The sequence below is a fragment of the Bos mutus genome, chromosome 3, assembly GCF_027580195.1.
Source record: "Bos mutus isolate GX-2022 chromosome 3, NWIPB_WYAK_1.1, whole genome shotgun sequence".
Lineage (NCBI taxonomy): Eukaryota > Metazoa > Chordata > Mammalia > Artiodactyla > Bovidae > Bos > Bos mutus.
Window position 1 is genome coordinate 44,804,235 of NC_091619.1, and position 17,672 is coordinate 44,821,906.

At 40.2% G+C, this 17,672-nt stretch overlaps 1 protein-coding gene across 1 annotated transcript in view; it reads left to right on the forward strand.

Annotated features, from left to right (window-relative positions):
* Positions 1 to 17,672, forward strand: part of DPYD (dihydropyrimidine dehydrogenase) — a 930,468-nt gene that overhangs the window by 899,430 nt on the left and 13,366 nt on the right. Inside the window, exon 21 of the mRNA XM_005888124.3 lies at positions 4,841 to 4,984. Coding sequence (XP_005888186.1) covers positions 4,841 to 4,984 — 144 coding nt within the window. The remainder of the gene's footprint in view (positions 1 to 4,840; positions 4,985 to 17,672) is intronic.

The window sequence follows — 17,672 nt, forward strand, 5'->3', positions numbered from 1 at the left end:
GAAATTAAAAGAAATTAAAAGACGCTTACTTCTTGGAAGGAAGGTTATGACCAACCTAGATAGCATATTCAGAAGCAGAGACATGACTTTGCCAACAAAGGTTTGTCTAGTCAAGGCTATGGTTTTTCCTGTGGTCATGTATGGATGTGAGAGTTGGACTGTGAAGAAGGCTGAGCGCCGAAGAATTGATGCTTTTGAAGTGTTGTGTTGGAGAAGACTCTTGAGAGTCCCTTGGACTGCAAGGAGATCCAGCCAGTCCATTCTAAAGGAGATCAGCCCTGGGATTTCTTTGGAAAGAATGATGCTGAAGCTGAAACTCCAGTACTTTGGCCACCTCATGCGAAGAGTTGACTCATTAGTAAAGACTCTGATCCTGGGAGGGAACGGGAGCAAGAGGAGAAGGGGACGACAGAAGATGAGATGGCTGGATGGCATCACCGACTCAATGGACGTGAGTCTCAGTGAACCCCGGGAGTTGGTGATGGACAAGGAGGCCTGGCATGTTGCGATTCATGGGGTCGCAAAGAGTCGGACACGACTGAGTGACTGATCTGATCTGATGTTGACTAAATTACAAAAGATAGTGTAACTAAGTCATAGGTAAACATGTTTTTTATAAAAAGTTGTAAAAAATTTGTAAAAAAATTAATTCTTAGTCATGAAGCATACTATATCATTTACACTTAATTTATTCTTCAATCTGTCAGTGTGTACACACACACACAGTATACACACACACACACACACACATATGGATTTCAGGTTTTTACTGAGTGCAAAATATATATGCAATTTGTAACACATATATATATATATTGCACTCAGTGTATATATATATGTGTGTGTGTTTTAACAGTATATGAAATATATATATTTATATCACACTCAGTATAACTTGAAATCATTTTATCTTTTAACTTATTACCTTTTGGTTATCAAAGAAATTACCTTTCTTGCCCTCATTGTTTCAAATCAGGTAAGAGGATACGATTAAAAAATAGAGTTGATCTCTTACAGCACCGTGCTGCTGCTGCTGCTAAGCCGCTTCAGTCATGTCTGACTCTGTGAGACCCCATAGACAGCAGCCCACCAGGCTCCCCCATCCCTGGGATTCTCCAAGCAAGAACACTGGAGTGGGTTGCCATTTCCTTCTCCAACACATGAAAGTGAAAAGTGAAAAGTGAAAGTGAAGTCGCTCAGTCGTGTCCGACTCTTCGCAACCCCATGGACTGCAGCCCACCAGGCTCCTTCTTCCATGGGATTTTCCAGGCAAGAGCACTGGAGTAGGGTGCCATCATCTTCTCCGTACAGCACTGCAGACCTGTGCTATTAGCCAACTTGCTGCCATTCTCATAAAAAATATGCAATTTAAACTGGGAGATACTAGTGCTTGCTTCTATTAGAAACAAGAACCCTCTTCTGCTTCATAATATGCTCAATTACCTTTAGATTGATCCATGAATAAATTATAATCCAAATAGACTTCTTTACCTTAAAGCTTTGCTGGCTTAAGGTATCCTTGTTGATTCATTATGTTGTCACTTTTCTATCGGCAATGTAATGCTTTTAATATCTGGATAGAGACAGTTTTAGTGTGAGATACTGTTATCTTTAAATGAGTAGGATTTAGCTTTTCTGGTGAGGACAATTTCATCAATGATGAATCCCTGGAGAAACTATTGAAACAAAAATCACACCATTTCTGAGCTTTGTTCAGCTCATCAGTTACAAAGCAGCTTTTGAGAGTCCTAAAGAACTTTTTCTTTTGTTTAAGAAATATAGCATGACGCTCAAACCTCTCACTTGGAGTTACCGCAGGCTACAACTTTTTCTGCAAGAAAATAATGAATGAAGAGGAAAAGCTCCTGCTGCTGGCTCTGTCAGGGCCTGCTGCTTCTCCTCCTGCAATAGGAAATCAATTAACTGTATGTTCGGGCAGAGATTTGAGCTAAATGCTTTATTAATCATCACTGATTGCACACATATACAGTGGCCCACTATACTTTCACCTTCACTCTTTCTTATTTTTATTTTGCTCTGGTTTGTCCCTTTGGCAAGATCTAAACACAGACATATGCCTAAGTGTAATATATGGTGCTCAGATGCAAGGGGCAATTGATCTTTTTTATTTTCAGAAAACTTAACTTTTCAAATGTTCAGTTCTCGGCTATCTTAGAGGCATTTAAGTATGAGCAACATAATAATAATTTTTTAAAAGCACTGAAATTTCTTATACTAATGCAGAAAGCAAAATGACTATAGCAACCTTGAAGTTTTGGAAACTGCTCCTCCAACACTTCAGACTCCATGTGGCAGTGAGAAACCACATGCAAAGAGACCCTCATTGATTTGGAGATAAATGGCGGAACATCGAAGGGGCAGTCAGTGATCTGTGTGGGTGTGCTGTCAATTTAAAGAAAACTTTGACAAGAGTTTTCTTTCTTTTCCACTGTTTTCTTCAACTAACACACAGAGAAAATCCTGTAAGAATCTTTATGTTAAATTGAGAACCTCTCCTTAGGATAAATTATAAAAGATTAACACATTATAATTATAGCACTTCTAGTCATGAAAAGGCTGCATTAGTTAAATATGGCAAATATGGTCAGCCACTGCAAAAAAAAAAAAAATGCACCAAATAACAAGTGGTTGGTGTCTGTGCAAGCTGTATTCTATTCTGTAGCAAACAATTTTTCTATTATTATTATTATTACCATTATTGGAACAATTTAAATCATCACAGTTTAAATGTAACTACTTTATTTCTCTTTGGATAAACAATAATTTAAATGGAAAAGAAATATCTCCTCTGGTCTATGTTTAAAAGTAGATTAACAAGTTCCAAGAATGATTTCTTTTGAATAACTTTATAGAACTTTTAGGTGGAATGAGACAGTGTTGAATAAGATAAGACCCTGTCAAGGAAGAGGATAATGGTTCAGATTTTCATAAAACTCGCCTTCCTCATGAGGGATCTGCTAGCCTCAGAGGTCATGTGTTTCACACTAACAAATCTTGATAATCTTCAAGGATGTAAGATTAGTGTGCGAGTGTCCTTGATGTAGAAGTGTGGTGAGAGTGATATTCTGACAAGATTTGTATCAAGTGGACATGCATTCACCGCCTTCTGAGGTGTTATCAGAACCCTAAGGGGTATTGGCACCAAGTGTAATCCCTAACGCCTCATGTGCCAGGGGAAAGAGTCATTTCGGTAGAGGATACTCTAAGCAAGCTTGTCTTTTCTATATTAAAGGGCCCTAAATATGTGATAATATTAAGGATTTGTTTTATACTGTATGTGTTTTAATAGCACAGCATCACTTATTTTATGATTAAATAGATACAATATATTCATATATTCTCTCCCTCCATCATATCATTTCACATATTACTGTAATCATTAAATATAGTAATTTAGGAAAGCATTAAGGTGCAGAGATGAAGTGTATAGTTCAGGTTTAATTGTATGTAAATTAAATTGGCATTCATAACATTGTTTCTATTTGCTCGACTTGACATAATTACAGTAAATTGATAATGGAAGTAACAATCATAGATAGTTACACATAAGTATTTTCTGCCAATATAAATTTCCAGTTGCAGTTTGGCTGAATTGTAACATAGTTTAAGTTTGGTTTACCTACCCAATTGACATCTCTAAAGGACCAGAGAACTCACTTTCCTAGGGCATTATGCAACCTGGCAGGTAGAGGCCAGTGTTTTGAAACAACTATGATTTTGTACCAAAGTACTTGCTAGGTCAGAGATCAGTATGACCTTGGAGTGCTGTAGTTTTCCAAGCCTTCATCAGCGAGATAAATGTGCTTTATTCTGCAGGAGAGGTGGGAGGGGGTTATTTTTGCAGTCTTAGAAAAGAGGCCTAGCAGTTCCAGGTTACAAGCAAACACGTAACATTTGGAATTCAATGGTGCCCATCATCAGCAGTATATGTCAGTAAAAGTGAAGATCAAAGGTTCTAGAAGAGAAGGACAAAGTGAAGAGGAAATAATTACAGGATAATGAATAATAGGAGGGCATATTCATGTTAACTTGAAACCACTTAGCATTTTTCCATGACACCCAGGTATCTTTCTAAATGAACTTTGTAAAGTACAGTTGAATAACCTTGAGATTTAAAGCTACATAATGTGATTTTGAATACTGATGGAGTTTGTTTAAGCAATGTGATATTTCTCCTGCTTTTCGTTTCTATTTTTGCCACCTTCATGCAAATAAAGTTTATTTTCTGTACAGAGAAATCAATATTTTTACCATTCTGTTTTTCAGCTATTCCAGTAGACTGCAATAAACATTAGTTACAATCTTTAAAGAGATGTAGTAAGAATTTGAACATAATAAAATAGAGATACAGATTAGAACTTTGGCAAAGTATCTTTGCTATTGACAAAAGCATTTGTCAGAGACTGGGCTGTGTCTATACTGTGCTAAAAACCTGATGAAAAGGAAAAAAACCATCAATAGGTTTCACCTTCTGTCTATATGAACTAAACAAATTGTCTAACTAATAGCTATTGTTTTAAGTGAGTGGTCTGATTTTACCATTGTGAATTTTATTCTGTTTTTAGAGATGTATTTTAAATTAACATTTGTAACACATACATATTTGGTAAAGGTATTGTGATATTGTGTTCTTTTTAATAATTAATGAAATCTAATACCTAGAAGACTAATGGTCCAAGAATGAAGACCTTGTTGCAGTTTACCTGAACCAATCTCCAAACACACATTTTGTTTGTTCATAATATTTATGTGTTTATATTCTCACATTTTTCTATTCTGTGAAGTAACATGCTTTCTTATTTGTGTGTTTTCCTATTAGAAACTGCCAAGCTTTGGACCTTATCTTGAGAAGCGCAAGAAAATCATAGCAGAGGAAAAGTTGAGACTGAAAAAAGAAAATGTGACCGTTCTACCACTTGAAAGAAACCATTTTATCCCAAAAAAACCTATTCCTTCTGTTAAGGTAAAGATTAAGCTGTCCGTGTGTATATATATATATATATGTATATATATATATATATATATATATATGTCTGTTTTACTGTTTGCTAAATCACTTCAGTCGTGTCCAACTCCGTGCGACCCCATAGACGGCAGCCCACCAGGCTTCCCCGTCCCTGGGATTCTCCAGGCAAGAACACTGGAGTGGGTTGCCATTTCCTTCTCCAATGCATGAAAGTGAAAAGTGAAAGTGAAGTCTCTCAGTCGTGTCCGACTCTAGCAACCCCATGGACTGCAGCCTACCAGGCTCCTCCATCCATGGAATTTTCCAGGCAAAAGTACTGGAGTGTGGTGCCATTGCCTTCTCCGATTTTACTGTTTAGTTTGTGTTTATTTCCTGCTTAAATACATCACTGGTTTTGTTTTTAAAATATATTGAAAGTTTAAAAAATTTTTGTCTGTGATGATAGGATAGCCTCTTTTGTATGCATGCATGCTCAGTTGCTAAGTTGTTTTTGACTCTTTTGCATTCCATGGACTGTAGCCCACCAGGCTCCTCTGTCCATGAAATTTCCCAGGCAAGTATACTGGAGTGGGTTGCCATTTCCTCTTCCAGAGGATCTTCCCATCCTGGCGATGGAATCTGTGTCTTCTGCATTGAAAGCAGATTCTTTACTGTTGAGCCACTGGGGAAGCCCCGCATGATCAATATGCACCATCAATATCCATATGATAGCTTACATTGTAGAAAAACTTTCTCTGGTTCAGCCTGGAAAAGTCTGTTCAAATTTGGGTTTTAGAATTATTTTCTGGATAATATCAAAAATTATTATTAAGATGGAATTATGTGTGCATTATATTTCTTGTTTTCCTTCAACTTTTTCATATGAAAGAGATGTAGATTCACATACAGGTGTAAGAAATAATACAGAGAGGTCTCGTGTACTCTTTACATAGTGTCTGCAATGTAGCATGTTGTAAAACTGTAGTACAGTATCACAACCAGGAAAGTGACAGAGATACAATCTACTGATCTTATTCACATTTCTTCAGTTGTACTTCTCATTTGCATGTGCGTGCATACATGTGTGTTTAGTTCATGCAGTTTCACCCCATGTGTAGGGTCCTGTGCCCTGTGTGCACAACAGTCAGATACAAGATTTCCCTCAGCATAAAGATCCCTCAGCTTGCCCCTTTATAGCCACATCTACTTCACTCCTGCCCACCTCCCTCAAGATGGAATTATTTTAAAGCAATCATAATGAAAAAAAGGAGGCAGGGCGGTATTACAGGCCCATATTCTCTCTGAAATCACCATCACTGAATGTGCTTTGCATTCACTGAAACCAATTCTTCTCTGTTCAGTGACTGTCTACTCCTACATCCCCATTTTCTGGTTGAAGCATCAGTTGAAAAGCTTGGTCTTAGGAGTTTTCTGGAATTCCTCTGTTACCCCTCTTTTGTAGTCAAATTGGAACCCTTAAAAATATCTTGTACCTATGAGAGAGAAAAAATGTGCCCTATAAAAAAAGAGTGGAATTTTGACTTGATATTGGGAGGGTTAAATGATTCAGAGTCCTGAAACGAAATATGGAAGTGGCTGAACACAAATTCTACCAGCACTTCAATGCCATAATTCCAAATAAAGTGAACACTTGGGACTTTCAACAATAAAATAGCCCCAAAGAGTCTCTTGAGCTGTTTCCTTTAAATTATTTGTGTGCTGCTAAAAGGATGATGTGGACACAGATGGTTAAGAAGAAGCTGGATCCTTCAGCTCTTCACAACTGCCCCCCCATGTTTGACTATAACTACTGTATGATTTGGGGTTAAGGGGGAATTGTGGGTCTATTTCTCTAGTTAATTAGTTTCAAGTAAACATAAGATCTCCATCTTTTCTGTATGTATAAAAGAATCAAAAGAAAAAATATTATTTATATTTGAAATAAAAGAAATGCAATGTAAAAGCATTGCAACTTTTCCCAGTCTTCCATTCCTTCATAGCATCCAGTCCTCTCACTTCATGGCAAATAAATGGGGAAAAGTGGAAACAATGACAGACTTTCTTTTCTTTGGCTCCAAAATCACTGTGGATGGTGACTACAGCCATGAAATTAAAGACACCTGCTCCTTGGAAGAAAAGCTATGACAAACCTAGATAGTGTATAAGCAGAGACATCACTTTGCTGACAAAGGTCTTTATACTCAAAGCTATGGTTTTTCTAGTAGTTATGTACGGATGCGAGAGTTGGACCATAAAGAAGGCTGAGCACTGAAGAGCTGATGCTTTCAAATTGTGGTGTTAGAGAAGACTCTTGAGAGTCTGTTGGACAGTGAGGAGATGAAACCAGTCAATCCTGAAGGAAATCAACCCTGAATATTCATTGGAAGGACTGAAGCTGAAGCTCTGATACTTTGGCCACCTGATGCAAAGAGCCCACTCATTGGGAAAGACCCTAATGCTGGGAAAGATTGAGGTCAGGAGGAGAAGGGGGTGACAGAGGATAAGATGGTTGGATGGTATCACTGACTCAGTGGGCATAAATTTGAGCAAACTCCGGTAGATAGTGAAGAACAGGGAAGCCTAGTGTGCTGCACTTCATGGGGTTGCAAAGAGTGGATCACAACTTAGCAACTAAACAACAACAAATTCCTTCAGGAAATGTAGAAGCAAAACAGAAAGAGAACAATAATTTAATAAATCTTCACAATACCTGGGATAGGTATATATTATGTATAAAGGTATATATATGGGCTTTCCAGGTGGGTCAGTGATAAAGAATCTACCTGCCAGTTCAGGAGATGCAGGAGACGTGGGTTCAACCCCTGAATCACGGAGATCCTCTTGAGGAAGAAATGGCAACCCACTCCAGTATTCTTGCCTGGAGAATCCCATGGACAGAAAAGCCTTGTGGGCTACAGTCCATGGGATCGCAAAGCACTGGACACAACTGAGCAATTGACCACACAACAACTCTGTGTGACAGAGTAGTTCTATCTAGGCTTAATTCATAAAACTATTTTCCCATTAATATAATTTGCTAAAATCTTACAAACTTTGCTATATATTTCAATGAAGGAAACAGCTTCATAATAATTCCTTGCAGTGACTTTCTTCAAACATGGGCTACTTCCTAAAATGACACTGGTAAGCCCAAATTTAATTTCGTTAAATGTTTATGGCATTGCAGTAAGTAGAAAATCTTAAGATACGTCACTGTTTTATCCAAGATAACTTCGTGTATTATCTGGATTCTATTCCTCCCTTACTTGCCAAGAATACTGGAGTGGGTTGCCGTTTCCTCCTTCAGGGAATCTTCCCGACTCAGGGATTGAACCTGTGTCTCTTGCATCTCCTGCATTGGCAGGCGGGCTCTTTCACCAGTGTACCACCTGGGAAACCCCTCTGTCACAATGCTGGGGTTCAAATCGTGGCACTGCCATTTAGCAGCTATATGAACTTCCCTCAGCTAACTAATCTGTAAGATGGACATAATAAAAGTGTCTGCCTCATGCAGTTATAAATTAGGTAGTGTGAGAAGTGCTTTTTAGTCTGTGCTGATGTGCTCAGTCATGGCCGACTCTTTGCGACCCCATGAACTGTAGCCTGCCAGATTCCTCTGTCCATGGAATTTTCCAGGCAAGAATACTGGAGCGGGTTGCCATTTCCTTTTCCAGCTTTTTAGTCTACACCTAAATATATCCTAAATAAATGCTATCTGCTATTAGTTAAGATGTTAGGAATGGACAACTTGAAGGAGGTAACCGGTTAGGGTGACTTTCCATTTCCTTATAGCCAACAAAATAAACTTAAGAGTGTAAAGCTCTGGAGGTCTACCAAGCTGGAAGTTTTGAAGAAGTTCATATATTTTTTAGGAAATCTTTATTGCATAGCTACTATGAGACAAGCAATGTGCTAGGAATTGGAGACTCTTGAGAGTCCCTTGGACTGCAAGGAGATCCAACCAGTCCATTCTAAAGGAGATTGGTCCTGAGTGTTCTTAGGAAGGAATGATGCTAAAGCTGAAACTCCAGTACTTTGGCCACCTCATGTGAAGAGCTGACTCATTGGAAAAGACTCTGATGCTGGGAGGGATTGGGGGCAGGAGGAGATGGGTACGACAGAGGATGAGATGGCTGAATGGCATCACTTACTCTATGGACGTGAGTTTGAGCAAACTCCGGGAGTTGGTGATGGACAGGAAGGCCTGGCGTGCTGCAATTCATGGGGTCGCAAAGAGTCGGACATGACTGAGCTACTGAACTGTACTGAGTACAAAAAATAAAACAGACACAGGCTCTATCCTCATGAAACATACAGAACAGAGAAAGAAACATAAAATTATGTTTATAGTACAAACTGTAAATAAAAAATACAAGATGTATGCAGTCTTTTTCATAGCATGACCTAGTTTAGATTGAACGGGATGAGGAAGGCCTCTTTGAGGAAGTGGCATCAGTTTTCATTCCAATCCCAAAGAAAGGCTCAAAGAATGCTCAAAGAAAGGCCAAAGAATGCTCAAACTACCACACAATTGCACTCATCTCACATGCTAGTAAAATAATGCTCAAAATTCTCCAAGCCAGGCTTCAGCAGTGTGTGAACCGTGAACTTCCAGATGTTCAAGCTGGTTTTAGAAAAGGCAGGGGAACCAGACATCAAATTGCCAGCATCCGCTGGATCATTGAAAAAGCAAGAGAGTTCCAGAAAAACATTTATTTCTGCTTTATTGACTATGCCAAAGCCTTTGACTGTGTGGATCACAATAAACTGTGGAAAATTCTGAAAGAGATGGGAATATTGGAACACCTGACCTGCCTCTTGAGAAACCTATATGCAGGTCAGGAAGCAACAGTTAGAACTGGACATGGAACAGCAGACTGGTTCCAAATAGGAAAAGGAGTACGTCAAGGCTGTATATTGTCACCCTGCTTATTTAACTTCTATGCAGAGTACATCATGAGAAATGCTGGGCTGGAAGAAGCACAAGCTGGAATCAAGATTTCCAGGAGAAATATCAATAACCTCAGATATGCAGATGACACCACCCTTATGGCAGAAAGTGAAAAGGAACTAAAAAGCCTCTTGATGAAAGTGAAAGAGGAGAGTGAAAAAGTTGACTTAAAGCTCAACATTCAGAAAACAAAGATCATGGCATCTGGTCCCATCACTTCATGGCAAATAGATGGGGAAACAGTGGAAACAGTGGCAGACTTTATTTTTTGGGGCTCCAAAATCACTGCAGATGGTGATTGTAGCCATGAAATTAAAAGACACTTACTCCTTGGAAGGAAAGTTATGACCAACCTAGGTAGCATATAGAAAAGCAGAGACATTAATTTGCCAACAAAGGTCCATCTAGTCAAGGCTATGGTTTTTCCAGTGGTCATGTATGGATGTGAGAGTTGGACTATGAAGAAAGCTGAGCGCCAAAAAATTGATGCTTTTGAACTGTGGTGTTGGAGAAGACTCTTGAGAGTCCCTAGGACTGCAAGGAGATCCAACCAGTCCATTCTAAAGGAGATCAGTCCTGGGTGTTCATTGGAAGGACTGATGCTAAAGGTGAAACTCCAATACTTTGGCCACCTCATGCAAAGAGTTGACTCATTGGAAAAGACTCTGATGCTGGGAGGAATTGGGGGCAGGAGGAGAAGAGGACGACAGAGGATGAGATGGCTGAATGGCATCACCAACTTGATGGACATGAGTCTGAGTGAACTCCGGGAGTTGATGATGGACAGGGAGGCCTGGCGTGCTGTGATTCATGGGGTCTCAAAGAGTCGGACACGACTGAGAGACTTGAAACCAAACCAAGACTGGGTAGTTACTAGAAGATTAAGAGGAAAAGGGGATATTCCCAGTGATAGGGTAATGGAAACATAGACAGAGGTGAAATTGAAGAAGTCCTGTTAATTCTTCTAAAACTTGGTGATTCTTTTATATACTGGGGTATAAGGAATGGTAAGGAGTTGCATTTAAGGAGATTAAGATGCTTAGATTATTGATAGTGAGTGAAGTCACTCTGTCATGTCCGACTCTTTGAGAACACATGGACTGTAGCCTACCAGGCATCTCTGTCCATGGGGTTCTCCAGGCAAGAATACTGGAGTGGGTTACCGTTTCCTTCTCCAGGGGATCTTCCCGACCCAGGGATGAAACCCAGGTCTCCCACATTGGAGGCGGACGCTTTAACCTTTGAGCCACGAACTAAAAGAAAAATAAAAGATAATGAATCAAGGTTTTTTTCTTGGTGTTTTTAGGTTTGATGAGTTTTTTTGATGTGGATGAAAAATATGGATTTGAACATATTGAAGTTAGTGAACTCAGGCTAATTATGGACCTGTGCTGGAGGATATAAAGAGAAAATAACTAACATACTCACCGCCTACAAGTTTCCAGTCACAGGACAGCAGCTTCTCATATATTTTCTTATTTCTTGCTTAACCTAATACCCTATGAGGGAATAGAAATTCTGGGGAAGAAAATGGGATCAAGTGATCAAAGAAATAAGAGAATAACCAGAAGGAAATGGTGATGTGGAGGAGGGGAGGGGAGGGAAGAGGAAGTCTGGGGAAGTGGACCACAGGTCAGAAAGTGCTACTCATCTTAGCAAGAGCATCCAATACTGTTTTGTTGTGTCTTTCACATGTAACCACTGAGATTTCAATTGCCAATTGGCAGTAATTGTCCTATTTACCCATACATCCATTTTGTCATTCATCCAATGACTATTAATATCCACTCACTATGTTCCAGCAATGATCTAGTCACCAGCAAGTCAGTAGTGAACAAAACAAAAGCCCAGTTCTAAGGGTGCCTGCATTTTAGTGAGAACAGTCAATAAACAAATGAGCGAATGGATACATACTGTTATCAGATGGTCACAGTGCTGTGGAGAAGATGCAGCAGGGTTTGGAGAAAGGAATCGCTGGAGAGGTTTTTCAGGGGTTGCCTGCCTGGTTCAATGGCATGAGTAGACATTTCACAGAGAGAGAGTGATAAATGCAGATAAGCACCCGAGGCTACAACATTCCATTCAGAAGGAACAGAAAATGCAAAGACTCCGAAGTAGGAAAGTCCTTGGCAGGAAACTGTGGAGGCTTTTTTAAAAGGAAGAATGATGTAATCAGACTCAGTTTTTCCAAGGATCATCTGGCTGCAGGGTTGAGCGAGATCCTAGATGGGCAAGGACAAAAGCAGGGAGACTGGTTAGAAGGCTATTGCAACAAGATAGGGGAGACACTGGCAGGAAGGAGAATAAATACTAGATGTCAGAAGGCCGCAACTCCATTGTTCTAAATGAAGTGATGTGTGTGCAAGTATCGTACTCAGCATGTTTGCCCAGCGGCTCAGTTGTGTCCAGCTGTTTGTGACCCCATGAGCTGTAGTCCATGAGGGTCCTCTGTCCATTGGATTCTCCAGGCAAGAATATTGGAACAGGTTGGCATTTCCTTCTCCCGGGCATCTTCCCGACCAAAGAATCAAACCTGCAGCTCTTGTGTCTCCGGTATTGGCAGGCGGATTCTTTACCACTGAGCCACCTGGGAAGCCCCCTCACCTAAAGCATGCTGCTACTGCTAAGTTGCTTCAGTCGTGTCCGACTCTGTGCGACCCCATAGACAGCAGCCCACCAGGCTCCCCCGTCCCTGGGATTCTCCAGGCAAGAACACTGGAGTGGGTTGCCATTTCCTTCTCCAATAGTTCTATTCAAATGTAAGGGGACACAGTTATTGTCCCTTTCATGCAAGCCCCCCGCCCCTTCCCCATTAATTCCCACTCCATCTGGATGACATTGAAATGAATAGTCACATTCCCTTTAAGAGTCGTTTTATCTCTGCCTGTGAGTCAGACACTGCTTCCCCGTGCTTTTGTTGTTTCACTGTACCGCACTTACCCTGGCACACCACGTTCTTCCCTCTGCTGCTTCATCATTGCCTTCATATTTTCTCTACAGTGTTTCTTCTATGCTTGACATAACCATTTTTCCTTCTTCCCTTTTTCCTGAGGCTCTGGGTTATCTATTTTCATGCTTAATATTTTTTTCTGTCCACCCATCTGTTTATTTTAGCTTGTTTGTTCTCTCCTCTGCTGGCCTCTTTATAGATTCCTCTGTTCAATAGTTTAAACTCCATGACAATGCTTTGTTTATCCTCTCAGCTAGCACAGTATATTATTCCCCATCTGCTATAGAGAGGGCCCCAGTGCCCCACAAAGTTAACTAAGCCCCTCTTGTCTGAACAAGTTTTTCAGCCATGCATTCAAGTTTCTAATCTACCCCCGTCTTCCCTGGTTATGAGTGTGACAATATTATTTCTAAGCAAGCCATGCTCAATAGATCTCATCTTTTGTTCTTTTTCTTTCAAATACCTCAGATAAGAAGTAATGGTCTGCTGCTACAGACGTAGGCAGTTTCAATATCAGTCACTCAGTAAATATTTATTGAGTATTTGCTATGTGACTGGCAGTGTGCTAAGGACTGGGTCTATTTCCAGAGACATACAAGGTACACAGTCCAAGGCACCACAATTTTCCTGATCTCGGAGGACATGTAGTGCTAACATATATTTATTATGCAGTCGCTGCAATCCAGGAATTGTGCTAGAAACTGGGAATACAACATGAATTTTAAAAAGAAAGATATCTATCTTTATGGAGCTCATAGTCTAACAAGGGAGAAAGACACATGTTAAAAATTATTTACAGTTCATTCAAATATGTACAAAATGCTCTGGGAACAGAGAGGAGTGAAAGGGATTAGTTCTGCCTCGGGTAATTGTGGAAAGCTTCACAGAGATGGTGATATTTAACATGGAGTTTAATAAATTAGTGTTAATTAAGCAGAGAATTAATAATAAAAGCTAATATTTATTGAGTACTTATGAGGTTTCAGTCACTGTTCTGCACGCCTGTGAATTAACTCATTTAAGCCTCACCATAGCCCTATCAGGTACCCATGTTTTCCCTAGTTTACTGATTAAGTAATTAATAAACAGAGAGGTTAAATAACTTATCTAAGCTCACACAGCTAGAAAGATGTCAAAACCAAGATTTGATTCCAAAATCTGGCTCTAGAACTTGAGCCCTTAATCACTATCTTCTACTGTCTCTCATGAAAGGGAGAAAAAAAAAAGAAAAGTGGCATTTTAAGCATATGAGTATGTTGGCAAAGCATAGTATTAATACATACTTGGAATAATTTGCAGCCATGGGATCTTAAATCCAATACAACTCATTCTTTTGTTCAATAAGACTTATAGAAAGGACCAAACTAGAGGTAATAATGAGGAAAATAATCCAGTTTTCTCCATTGGTCTTAATATAATGTGAAAGGGCAAGGAGATGTACTGGTTACACTTCTAAGAATTTCAGCTGGAGTACCAGGAGTTACACAGTGACTAAGGGTCCCTAAGAACTAGAAGTCTTTGCTAGCCAACATGGTATCCAGGTTCTCTTTGCATCCTTGGAAGCTAAAAACTGGTCTCAGAGACTGTCAGTCCTACATCAAGGAATAATCTAGGGCCCTAGAGTCAGCTGGGCTTCCCTGGTGGCTCAGATGGTAAAGTGCCTGTCTGCAGTGTGGGAGACCCAGGTTCAATCCCTGGATTGGGACGATCCCCTGGAGAAGGAAATAGCAGCCCACTCCAGCACTCTTACCTGGATAATCCCATGGACAGAGGAGCCTGGTAGACTACAGTCCATGGGTTATCAAAGAGTCAGACATGACTGAGAAACTTCACTTTCACTAGAGTCTGCCTGGCATCCAGTCAGTTTCCTCTTTATCAACCCTACATCTTGGCTTCCACTTCATAGTGACACAGCCTTTATTGTACATATTGCCATACTGTGGGGCTTTCACTTTTGTGAAAGAAATTGAAAGAAAAGGATTCTGAGGAGGAGGAGGGTAATCCAAATCAGTATTGGAAGACTGAAGGGGAAGAATGAGATAAACTAAGCAAAAGACAGCTGGCCTCCAGCAATACATAAGTCTTCTCAAAGATGAACCAGGACCTTCTGAAGAAGCTCCTGACATTCCACAGGTTCACCTGTGCTAGAGAAAAGAAGCCAAATAGGAGGCACTTTTGTCTCCTGGCTGAAGAAAACTGAAGTGACAGTGTGCATATTTGGCCCTGCTAAATAAGAGACGTGCCTTATTCCCAGGCAGAGTATAACAGAGATTTGAGATTCTGCCAGGACTTATAAAGTTCCCCGAATGCTTCCCACTTCTGTTGATATATATGAGAATGAATTCTCATTCTCTTTATGAAGTCAGGAATGTATCTCTAACGTCTTTGAATTTCTGGGTAGGAAAATGAATGGTTTAGGGGCACAAGTGATGTTTTCATCTCTTCTTCCTGCTGCTTCTAGTAGGAGATGGACTGCATCTCATAAGACTGGCAAGACAGTGTTGGCAGGAGACCAGTCAGCCTGATCGAGTGGTTTATTATTTCAATTGAGTTGTGAGGGGAAGGAGAAAAGTACTCAGAGAAAACTGTAAGGCCATATTATATACTATGAAGCATAAAAGGGATGGCGCAGAAAGAAAAATACTGCAGGACTTCCCCAGCAATTTTCAGAAGATACCAGAGAAATGGGCAGGAGGTACTCACATTCTCAGTTGTCTGTATACAGACAAGTAGGAGATGAAAAATCATCAAACAGAACTTTAAAACACACGAAAATAATTTTTTGGTAAAAATCATCTCTTAAGTCTTGCGAGGATATTTTGAAATGTGATTCCTGACTGGAATATGATGATGGAAAGGTGTATCTTGTTTGAAATAAATAGGTCTAATCGAACAGCTAGAGGAGAAGCAGAATATGTCAAAAAGATGTGCACATGCATGGAAATCCACATACCTGAAGGTAAAGCATGCAGGAAGCAGCTGCAGGAGAGTGTGAAAGGAGAACAGAAGTGTTATCCTGGGATTACATCAGAGACCTCGTAACCAGATGGTTAATATGGACGGGCAAGATAGAGCAGCAATGTAAGCCTTTATAGACTTCAGATGAAAATCCCACTCCACTAAAGGCAAAACATCGGAAAAATTATTGAATTGCCTTGTTGGAAATTTAATCTCACAAAAGAGAAAGAAGCAATGAGGAACTTACTGCATTGGCTTATTTCTGGCTCCCTATAAAAATCTGTTTGTGGAAAATGGCAGCTAAAAGAATCTTGAAGGAAAGTAACCATTCTAAGTCATCTTAGAGTTCATTAGGCCATAGAAAGGAAGTCTGAGGTAAAATGTACAAGTATGCCACCTTAAGTGAATCTACTTTCAGGGAATTCAGAAACAACAATAGAAAACAATCCCGTAGTCAGAGCTCTAACTTGAACATTGATCAAGAAGAATGATAAGCTGCCAAATTGAAATTTGATGACATAATCTCTGAGTTTCACAAGGAGTAGGAAAAGAGTTAAGCATTTAGATAATTCTGTTTTCAATGGTCATATAAGAAAATAGAGATCATATAACCAACGATGATCAGAAAACAGTGGCCTTAAGATTTTAACATGTTTCAGAAGTAACAAGGCCTCAAATTATCTGAATTTGGAGAAAATATTAGGAAAAGTAGAAATGTACTTTGTTAATTTTTTTTTTTAAAAGGGAAAGAGGAAACACCTATTACTTTGAATAGATGATATATAATTAATTTACAATTAGAATTGTTCAATTCCTATTATCTGTCTAGCATCCCCATAAAGAATGCTCTCAGAACCGAAAAGAACAGGGAAAACATATTCAAGAGTTGAATAAGGTACTACTACTACTACGTCACTTCAGTCGTGTCCGACTCTGTGCGACCCCATAGACAGCAGCCCACCAGGCTCCCCCGTCCCTGGGATTCTCCAGGCAAGAACACTGGAGTGGGTTGCCATTTCCTTCTCCAGTGCATGAAAGTGAAAAGCAAAAGTGAAGTCTCTCAGTTGTGTCCAGCCGTCAGCAACCCCATGGACTGCAGCCCACCAGGCTCCTCAGTCCATGGAATTTTCCAGGCAAGAGTACTGGAGTGGGGTGCCATAAGGATACAGTAAAAACACATCACATTTAGCCTCATTGCTACTGCTACTGCTAAGTCACTTCAGTCGTGTCTGACTCTGTGCAACCCCATAGACGGCAGCCCACCAGGGTCCCTGGGATTCTCCAGGCAAGAACACTGGAGTGGGTTGCCATTTCCTTCTCCAATGCATGAAAGTGAAAAGTGAAAGTGAAGTCGTTCAGTCGTGTCCAACTCTTAGCGACCCCATGGACTGCAGCCTACCAGGCTCCTCCATCCTTGGGATTTTCCATGCAAAAGTACTGGAGCGGGGTACCACTGCCTTCTCTGTTTAGCCTCATTAAATGCATTTAAATATAAAGTGTCTGGCAAGAACTTGCTACTTTAAAGCCTGAATCAACCCACATAAAAAGAATACAGTGATCAGGGCCACAAATCTGTACTGAACCAACCTCCACCACACCCAAATCACACCCATTTGTCTATCTCCCACTCCACCCTCTCACCTCACCCACTTCATTTCCCAGATCTTCATTAGCTTCTGGGCTTCCCTAGTGGCTCAGATGGTAATGAATGTGCCTGCAATGCAGGAGACCTGGGATCAATTCCTGGGTCAGTAAGATCACCTGGAGAAGCGAATGGCAACCCACTCCAGTATTCTTGTCTGGAGAATCCCATGGACAGAGGATCCTGGCAGGCTACAGTCCATGGG